The sequence below is a fragment of the Melanostigma gelatinosum genome (genome assembly GCF_949748355.1).
Source record: "Melanostigma gelatinosum genome assembly, chromosome: 6".
Lineage (NCBI taxonomy): Eukaryota > Metazoa > Chordata > Actinopteri > Perciformes > Zoarcidae > Melanostigma > Melanostigma gelatinosum.
In genome coordinates, this window is record NC_136639.1 from 25,643,308 (window position 1) to 25,654,039 (window position 10,732).

At 48.2% G+C, this 10,732-nt stretch overlaps 1 protein-coding gene across 1 annotated transcript in view; it reads left to right on the plus strand.

Annotated features, from left to right (window-relative positions):
• Positions 1-250, plus strand: part of LOC306778792 (zinc finger matrin-type protein 4-like) — a gene marked incomplete at both ends in the record, with an annotated part of 113,682 nt that extends 113,432 nt beyond the window's left edge. The window contains 1 exon segment of the mRNA XM_079270466.1: positions 150-250. Coding sequence (XP_079126592.1) covers positions 150-250 — 101 coding nt within the window.
• Positions 251-10,732: the final 10,482 nt, after the last annotated feature.

Consider the following 10,732-nt stretch of genomic DNA (forward strand, 5'->3'; position numbering starts at 1 on the left):
AAAATTGTGTGCACACTCACAGTAACACTGAAATGTATTTGCAGGACGTTGGTCTTGTTTCACTGCGAGCCAGAGGCAAAATGAAAATCATATTATTGTACAATCCTTTGAAGATTTGGGTTCAAAGATGTGTTTCTGTTTGATTCCAGGCCTGAAACGGAGCTACACCTGTGAAGTCTGCAGTGTCACACTGAACTCGGTGGCACAGTACCATGCACATCTGCAGGGCTCAAAGCACCAAAACAAGTGAGTGGATCACGCTACTGGTCTCTGCCGTAACACAGCACATGTGACTGTTACTGCTGCATTGCTCAATGCTTAATGCTGCACCTCAAACATTTGTCTTTGCTTCGGTCTGTGTCTGCTCCTTAAGGTGGACTTTCCACTCCAGATACAATGTATCACACATGTAATGCATAAATGATGAAAGTATTGAAGAAAGTTCCATTGCTGAGACAGACTTTCCAGCTGGGCCCATTTTGCTGAGGTCTTTCTGTGTGTTTTTTTCTATTATGGCACAAATATTCATTTTCATTTCATTTTTCGTTGATGTTTGTTCTCCCTGTTGACGGAAGTGGTAGTGTTTCCGAGCACCAGAGTCTCATTTTACTGAGTTCCCAGCTCAGTCCTCATTCTGGTCGTCCGGTTCCTCCCTTCTCTCTAGCTGACAATGGGCCTGGGCCTCCAGCAGCGTAGTGTCACCTGCAGATTAGAGAAGCAAGGCTCTGCTCCTGGCCAGAGGAGGAGACGTGCAGGTCGAAGGCAGCAGTAAAGCCGACTCTTGGTCCGTCCTTGGTGGGCTGGTCGCTGCCAGAGGCCCCACTGGGGTGTGAGCAGAAGGACTCTGGTGAACCTGCATGATTTCATCGGACTTTCTTTAGAATCCGACCCAGCGGCACCGTTTACAAGCATTAAGAATAACTATAAAGAAATATCTAATCATCTTACTGGTGGTCATGAGGTATGACCGTCAGTAGGTATGAATTGATGGGGTTTACATGGTGCATGTCCTGGAATTAATCCGCCCTGCTGGCTGGATTTCTGGCTGCACACGTCCCAATGGACGCTGGCATCGGGAGACGTGACATGCCGTTTGTCAGCCATGTGCTTTAGTCATGGACGCTTCTGCCGCCTTGTTGGAGCCACTGGGATTCCAGCCCCCCCCCCCCCGAGCTCTCTCAGGGAATCCAGACCACACGCGACCCTGAAGCCCACCGCCTCCGCCCTAACCTGCTAGATTTCATCCACAAAGCCTGAGAGTGCCTCGGGTCTATTCAAGTCATTTGTTCAAGGCCAGTTTACACAGACAGAATTATCTGCTTACAAAACACCAGAGAGGGGCCGTGGATAATATGTTATGTGTCTGATGTCTCTAAAAGACTGGAACCAGAATTACACAGATCCATCTACAGTCTATCTAAGCCTAACAGGAATCGGTGGAATGGAAGGAAATGTTAATGTGTTTTAAAACAAAACCATTCTTTGTTATTACTTCGCCAATAATGATTAACAATGTCTTAAAGGAATATTTCACCCCGACAAGGACCCTTAAACCCTGCCCCCATTTGCCTCACTTCATCACAAATGATCCTCCATTATTTTACTGTAGACTGCCATTTATAGAAGAAAGAAAAGATATCTGCAAGCTCTGATTGGTTGTTTCTTGTTAAATGCCATGCGGTGGGCGCTGTCGCATTCCAAAAGTTGAACTATTGTCACTATTTTCAGAATCAGAATCAGAAACAGAATCACAACCGTTTATTGCCATTGTATGTTGAACATACAAGGAATTTCACATGACGGGAGGTGCGTAACATTTAACAACAATCAACAACAATCAACAATGCAAAGTAGAAACAAATTAAATTTACAGAAATTATAAGATAGGATAAGATAAGAGGGACCAGCTGTTAGCATTCCGGGACGCGGCGGTGCTACCCGACGAGAGACCCGCTGTTCCCCGCGAGCTGAGGAGGAAGAAACGGGGATGCCGTGCGGGGGCGGAATGTCGCGCCAGGAGAAGACGCTACACACCCGTCCTCCCCTCCATCATCATGGGAAGCGTGAGGTCTCTGCCCAACAAGATGGACGAGCTAGCGGCGCTAACTCGCCATCAGAGGGAATACCGGGAGTCTAGCCTCATGGTGTTTACGGAGACGTGGCTAACCGAGCTAACTCCGGACACGCACGCTACTCTGGACGGGTTCCGCATCATACGGGCGGACAGGACAACGGAGAGCGGTAAGAGGAAGGGAGGAGGCCTGGCAGTGTTTGTTAATGATAGATGGTGTAACTCTGGGCACATCACTGTTAAGGAGCAGACCTGCACAGCGGACATGGAACTGTTAGCGGTTAGCATGAGGCCACACTATCTGCCCAGGGAATTTTCGCACGTTATTGTGGTGGCTGCATATATCCCCCCCTCTGCTGACGCTGAAGCGGCCTGTGACGTCATCCACTCTGCGACAAGCAGGCTGTTGACACAACACCCCAATGCCCTCCTCCTTCTCTCTGGGGACTTTAATCATGCCCCTCCGTCCTCCACTCTGCCCACATTCACCCAGTATGTCAAATGCCACACCAGAGACAATAAAACACTGGACCTTCTTTATGCCAACACCAAGGAGGCATACATATCATCACCTCTCCCTCCCCTGGGCAGATCTGACCACAACCTGGTGCACCTCCTGCCTGTGTACACAACTCTTGCACAGAAGCAGCCAACTGTGACCCGCACAGTTAGACGATGGACCGATGGAGCCGAGGAGGCTCTGAAGGACTGTTTTGAGACAACTGTGTGGGAGGTATTCAGTGATGCCCATGGGGAAGACATCGACGGTCTCACCGACTGCATCACGGACGATATTAACTTCTGTGTTGAGAACACCGTACCCACCAGGACTGTACGGTGTTTCTCAAATGGCAAACCCTGGATCTCTCCGGAGATAAAGGCCCTCCTCAAGGAGAAGAAGAGGGTTTTTAGATCTAGCAACAAAGAGGAGCTGAGGACTGTGCAGAGGGAGCTGAGGATGAAGATCAGGGAGGGAAAAGATGTCTACAGGATGAGGATGGAGGACCAGCTGCAGCAGAATAACACCGCCGGGGTCTGGAAGGGCCTCAAGGCGATTTCTGGGTTCAAGGGGCCCAACCAACAGCCTGAGGGGGACCAAAAGTGGGTGAATGAGCTGAACTTATTTTTTAACAGATTTTACCAGCCATCCACCCCTCCCCCCACCCAGACCTCCCTGCTGCTGCAACCCCCATAATCTGCATCCCCTGTGGATTATTACCCCCCTCCCCCTCCACCTCCCCCCTTCCACAGCACTCGGCTCCCCTCCACACCTCTCATACTCAGCACTCTACGACCAGCAACCCACCCCCACTCCAACACACAGCACCCCACCCCCCAGCGTGTCCCTCAACCAAGTGAGGAAGGAACTGAGGAGGATCAAGGCGAGGAAGGCCACGGGTCCAGACGGCATCAGCTCAAGGCTCCTCAAATCCTGCGCAGACCAGCTGTGCGGGATAGCGGAGGGATTGAGTTTGAGGCTGGGGAAAGTACCACAGCTATGGAAGACATCCTGCGTGGTACCGGTACCAAAGAACCTGCGGCCCAAGGACCTCAACAGCTACAGGCCGGTGGCGTTGACATCCCACCTGATGAAGACCCTGGAGAGGCTGGTTCTTGCCCATCTCCGCCCTCTGGTGAGTTCATCCCTGGACCCACTTCAGTTCGCCTACCAGTCCGGCATTGGGGTGGATGACGCCGTCATCTTCCTGCTGCAGAGATGCCTCTCTCACCTGGAAAAGGCTGGAAGCACTGTGAGAGTCATGTTCTACGACTTCTCCAGTGCCTTCAACACCATCCAGCCTTTGCTTCTGAGGAACAAGCTGGAGCAGAGCGGGGTGGACCACCACCTCACTGCATGGATCCTGGACTACCTCACCAACCGTCCACAGTATGTGCGGATACAAGAGTGTGAGTCAGATCGGGTGTCCTGCAGCACAGGGGCCCCACAGGGAACCGTTCTGGCCTCCATTTACACCTCGGACTTCAAACATAACTCTGCCAACTGCCACCTGCAAAAGTTCTCTGACGACTCTGCAATCATCGGTCTCATCTCCGCCGATGATGACAGAGAATACAGGGAACTAAACCAGGACTTTTTAGGATGGTGCCAGCGGAACCGCCTCCACATCAACTCCAGCAAGACCAAGGAGCTGGTGGTGGACTTCCGCCGGGGCAAACGCCCTCCTCCGACACCGGTGAGCATCCAGGGACTGGACATTGAGGTCGTGAAGTCGTATAAGTACCTGGGTGTTCACTTGAACAATAAACTGGACTGGACTGACCACGCTCACACTCTTTATAAAAAAGGACAGAGCAGACTCTTTCTGCTGAGGAGACAGGTCTTTTGGGGTGCAAGGAGCACTCCTGAAGACCTTCTTCGACTCCGTGGTGGCATCAGCCATCTTCTATGGAGTGGTCTTCTGGAGCAGCAGCATCGCGGCAGCTGACAGGAGGAGACTGGACAAACTGGTGAGGAAGGCCAGCAGCGTACTGGGGTGTCCACTGGATACTGTGGAGGTGGTGGGAGACAGGAGGATGATGGTGAAGCTCTCATCCCTGATGAGCCACACCTCCCACCCCATACAGGACACTCTGGCAGCTCTGCACAGCTCCTTCAGGCACCGGCTGATTCACCCCCGGTGTCTGAGGGAGAGGTACCGCAAGTCCTTTCTCCCCGCTGCTGTCAGGCTGCACAACAAACTGCTCTCTCGGTAGACCACTAACACTTTGAACACGAACACTTGAACACGAACACTTCTGAACACTTTAATTCATTCACCTGGTGCAATATCTAATCCGTGCAATCCCTTGCAATATCCGATAAATTTAAGTATTTGTCTTATATTTTTATTCCGTCTCTATATTCTGTATATACTGGTATATTTAATATTCTTCTTTACTGTCTTATTGTATTACTGTTTTACTGTTTGCTGTTTAGTTTATTATATTACTTGATTTTTATCTTTATTTTTTACTTGTGAGCAATGCTGCTGTAATCCTGTAATTTCCCCACTGAGGGACTAATAAAGGATTATCTTATTTTATCTTATCTTATAAAGTAAAATATAAAATAAAGTGAAATATAAAATAAAGTAAAGTAGAGTGCACAAACGAACAGATAACAGGACTATAGACCAGTGAGATGTAAGTGTAGTGTGAAAGTGTCGAGTGTAATGGAAGAGATGTGCGGGGGAGTGACCGGTGGGAATTTGTCCTGGGGATGACAGAGTCAGTGGGGGTCCCGGGCTCTGTTAATGAGCCCGACTGCCGACGGGAAGAAACTGTTCATGTGTCGTGAGGTCTCGGTCCTGATGGACCTCAGCCTCCTACCAGATGGAAGGGGCACAAACAGTTTTTGTCCAGGGTGAGAGGGGTCAGCTACAATCCTTCTTGCTCACTTCAGGGTTCTTAAAGTGAACAAGTCCTGGAGGGACAGCAGATTGCAGCCAATCACCCTCTCAGCAGAGTGAATGATGCGCTGCAGCCTGCCCTTGTCCTTGGCTGTGGTTGCAGCGTACCAGACCGTGATGGAGGAGCAGAGGATGGACTCAATGATGGCTCTGTAGAAATGCACCATCATTGTCTTTGGCAGGTTGAATTTCTTCAGCTGCCTTAGGAAGTACATCCTCTGCTGAGCCTTCTTGGTGATGGAGCTGATGTTGAGCTCCCACTTGAGGTCCTGGGATACGATGGAGCCCAGAAAGCAGGAGGACTCCACCACGTCGACGGGGGAGCCACACAGGGTGATAGGGGCTGGTGGGGATACGTTCTTCCTGAAATCCACAACCATCTCCACTGTCTTTAGAGCGTTGAGCTCTAGGTTGTTCAGACCGCCCCAGGTCACCAGATGGTCAGTCTCCCACGGACTCATTCCCACCAGAGATGAGCCCAATGAGGGTGGTGTCATCCGCGAACTTCAGAAGCTTGACGGACTGGTGACTGGAGGTGCAGCTGTTGGTGTACAGGGAGAAGAGAAGAGGGGATTTTACGCAGCCTTGGGGGGAGCCGGTGCTGATGGTCCTGGAGGCTGAGACGTGTTTTCGTAGCTTCACGTGCTGCTTCCTGTCAGACAGGAAGTCTGTGATCCACTTGCAGGTGGAGTCGGGCATGTGCAGCTGGGAGAGCTTATCATGCAGCAGAGATGGGATGATAGTGTTGAAGGCAGAGCTGAAGTCCACAAACAGGATCCTGGTGTAGGTTCCTGGGGAGTCCAGATGCTGGAGGATGAAGTGATGGGCCATGTTGACTGCGTCGTCTACAGACCTGTTGGCTCTGTAGGCAAACTGCAGGGGGTCCAGGAGTGGGTCGGTGAGGGTTTTTAGATGGGACAGGACAAGGTGCTCAAAAGACTTCATGACCACAGAGGTCAGGGCGACGGGCCTGTAGTCACTAAGTCCTGTGATCCTTGTTTTTTTAGGGACAGGGATGATGGTGGAGACCTTGAAGCAGGCTGGTACATGGCAAGTCTCCAGTGAGGTGTTGAAAATGTCTGCAAACACCGGAGACAGCTGGTCAGCACAGTACTTCAGGGTGGAGGGGGAGACCAAGTCTGGGCCAGCTGCTTTGCGGGGATTCTGTTTTTTTAAAAGCCTATTTACATCTCCCTCCTGAATAGAGAGAGTCGTCACTGGGGGTGGGAGGGGTGCTGGAATGGGGGGTTTTAGGCTTATAATTGGTAATCTGTCTGAGACAGCCTGAGACAGAAGCAGAGTCGTTGGCTGAGAGCTGATGTTGCAGTTTCTCAGAGTACAGTCGTTTAGCATCTCTCACTGCCTTGCTAAACCTGTATTTTGACTCTTTATATAAGTCCTTGTCCCCACTCCTAAAAGCCTGATCTTTCTGCAGCCTTAGCTTCCTGAGTTCTGCTGTGAACCACGGTTTTTCGTTGTTATAACTCACCCTGGTGCTTGATGGAACACAGCTGTCCTCACAGAAGCTGATATATGAAGTTACAGCCTCTGTGTACTCATCCAGACTGTTGGTAGCAGTCCTGAATACATCCCAGTCTGTACAGTCCAAACACGCCCGAAGATCCTCTAGACTCTAGAGCAGGGGTGCCCAATACGTCGATCGCGATCGACCGGTCGATCGCGGAGGTAGTGCGGGTAGATCCCATGCCATTCAAAAAAAATTTGATTTCCTCATGGCATTTGCCACTTGATTTTCTAACACATGGGTCACCACGTATGCGCGGTCAACCGCAAAACTCCGGCGAGCTAATTAGTTAGCCTTCCAATTTATTTCTACTAAAGAATCTAAAGCTGCAGCGCCATGATTTGGGAAACTTCCAAAACCTGGCGTCAGAACTGGAGACTCAGCGGAAGGCGTGTGCGTAACTCGACAGCGCGCGCTACACAGAGCAGGTTGACAAGTGTCTGTCAGAGTTTGACAAACGCTTTCCAGACTTTGCTTTACTCGAGCCAGTTGCTACACTTATGTGCTGCACATTTGGGGAAGATATTGAGGTTGATTCACTCGCATCAAAAATGTCAACGCTGTTTCACCTGAACTCGTCTGGAGTGGAGGATGAGATTCTGACACTGCAAGCTGACATTCAGCTGAAGTCCAGGGCTCATGGACAGTTTCCTCAGAGAGGAAAATTACCCAAACATGAGGACATGTGATACCTTCTTGACTGCATTATTCAGCTCTACTCATTTATGTGAGTCAGCCTTTTCCCACATGAAGAACATTAAGACCAAACACCGTTCCACCATGACTGATGAACATTTGAAGTCTGCTTGAGGCGGACACCAGCAACTACTGTCCGGACTATGCAACTCTGGCCAATCCCATTCAGTGCAAGTCATCAGAGTAAGGTCATGACCAAAAATGTACAGCATTGTATTGTGCCATAAGGGTTCATGCAGTTATGCAAGGTACGCCAACATATATTGTAAATATAAAGTATACTCAGTATGTCATACAAAGAATTGACTTTAAAATCCTGCTGTTGGTTTACAAAGCACTGAATGGTTTAGGGCCAAAATACATCTCTGATCTGCTGCTACCTTATGAACCATCCCGACCCCTCAGGTTGTCTGGGACCGGTCTACTTTCTGTTCCCAGAGTCAGAACTAAACATGGAGAAGCAGCGTTCAGTTTTTCTGCTCCACATATCTGGAACAAAGTCCCAGAAAGCTGCAGGTCTGCTGAGACCCTCAGCTCATTTAAATCAAGATTGAAGACCTTTCTGTTTGCTGCTGCCTTTAATTGAACCAAATTCAATTCATATATTAATCAATTTCCTGCATTTCTGCATTTTACTACTGTATTTTATTTCTTACACTGTTTAAAAAAAAAAGTTTAATGCAATGAATGTTCTTAATTGTTTTTAAATCTCCTTTTTCACCTTATGTTTTGATGCTTTTAATGGTTTTATGTAAAGCACTTTGAATTACCTTGTTGAAATGTGCTATACAAATAAACTTGCCTTGCCTATATATATATATATATATATATATATATATATATATATATATATATATATATATATATATATATATATATAAATAGATATTCAGCATTTTTAATGTAGGTAGATCATTTTGACTTCGTCATTTTAAAAGTAGCTCGCAAGCCGAAAAAGTGTGGGCACCCCTGCTCTAGAGTCTAGAGCCTCACTGGTCCACTTCTTGAATTTCCTCACCACAGGTTTGCAGAGCTTGAGTTTCTGCCTGTATGAGGGAATCAGATGGACCATGACGTGGTCAGAGAGTCCCAGTGCAGCACGAGGGACGCGTGATATGCCCCGCTGATTGTGGTGTAGCAGTGGTCCAGAATGTTCTCCTCTCTGGCAGGGCATTTAATAAACTGATGGTATTTAGGGAGTTCATGGCTGAGGTTTCCTTTGTTAAAGTCACCAAGGACAATAACTGGAGAGTCCGGGTAGGTTCGCTCCACACACAGGATCTGGTCGGCGAGCGCGCGCTGTGCTGCCTGCACGTTGCTCTGCGGCGGAATGTAAACAACGATCAGAATGAATGAAGCAAACTCACGTGGGGAGTAAAAGGGTTTGCAGTTGATGATAAAATATTCCAGATCAGGAGAGCAGTGCTGAATAATCACTGACACATCGTTACACCAGCCACTGTTGGTATAAAAACAGATTCCTCCACCTTTGGATTTGCCGGAGAGCTCCGTATCGCGGTCCCCTCTGAACAGCTGGAAGCCAGCCAGCTGGAGCGCAGAGTCCGGAATCGATCCACATAGCCAGGTCTCAGTGAAGCACAAAACGGAAGATGAAGAAAAGTCTCTGTCTTTCGCCACCAGTAGCTGAAGTTCGTCCAGTTTGTTGCACAGTGAGCGGACGTTTGAGAGAAATATGCCCGGCAGCGGTGTACGAAATCCACGTGAGCGGAGTCGCACGAGCGCGCCGGCCCGTCTCCCTCTCCGCCGTCGTCTCACGACGTGGCAATGCGAGATGTTTCTAGTCTGCTCGTCTCATTGAACCCTTTGGCTCAGCTGCGAGCCAGAAAGTTAACATTTTGCCAACAAGATTCCGATTCCAGTCAATAAGATTGCGTACGGTTAACAAAAAGTAAATATAATTTGAGAGTATGTTAACAACGAGACAAGCTAGCTATCCAGCCATGTCATTGTCCCCAGTCTATATTTTCACGAACTCTTGATAAGCATAAACAATTGAGAGGCGGTGAGTAGTGTCGGCCGCGGGTGAGAGGACGGGATGTGAGAGACTATCGCTGATGTCAGCAAGTTCAGAGGGCAGTGTGACATACTTCTTGCAGCTTGTGTGTTATAGTCGCCACCAGGTGGTCTTGAGAAGATAAAGCACTGAAGTACACTCATTGTTAATTCAACTAAATTATATTACAAAATCAAACTCTCTTAATATTGCCAGCGCATTAGAATGCTACCGGAACTACTTAGTACGGGGCCGATATCGTAAAATAATGAAATTAGTAATATTATTTTAATTTTAATCTCACCATAAAGCACGGAATCTCTGTCAGTCTGTCTGTGTGTATATGGGTATGCGCTTTGCATAATTACCATTCATCCAATCTCTTACACATAGCCCCCCGTCGAGCACCTAACATTTCTGAGTACCCAAGGGGGGCTATATCTATTGACTGCTGGGTCTATTGACTGCTGTTCACTTATACTGCTGGATGTACCAATGTTACCACCAAACTCTTTTTCACTGACTTGCAGCACATCTGGGACTGGGAGCCAAGCAATCAGCCCGCTCTGATTGGGCAAATGGTCCATACAGCCATTGAATCAGAATCTGGTTTCATTGTATTAATAGTCTCCCCGCTTACTGTTGATTGATTTTCAGGTTTCACTTCGATTTTAATCAATTTCAATTGTCTTTTATTGCATTTTTTCTTGTTCAAGATTTCACTGACTTTAAAACTGAAATGCATTCAGACCCTGCTGCTAACGACAGCTCAACTCAAGCTGACAGTGTAATTATTGGGCCATCACCTCTTCCCAGGATAGCCATCCATCAAGGACCACTACAGGTGTGTGTATTCACCCTACATCCTACATGCAGAGTACAGATGTGCTGACAGATATGCTGAGTGCCTGTCAATTTACCTGAAACAAGAGCGCATAAGAAAGGAGGTAGAGTTGCTATTTTATTTAATGATTCTCTTCAATGCAAGCAGATGTCCTTTGGTCATTTTAGTTATT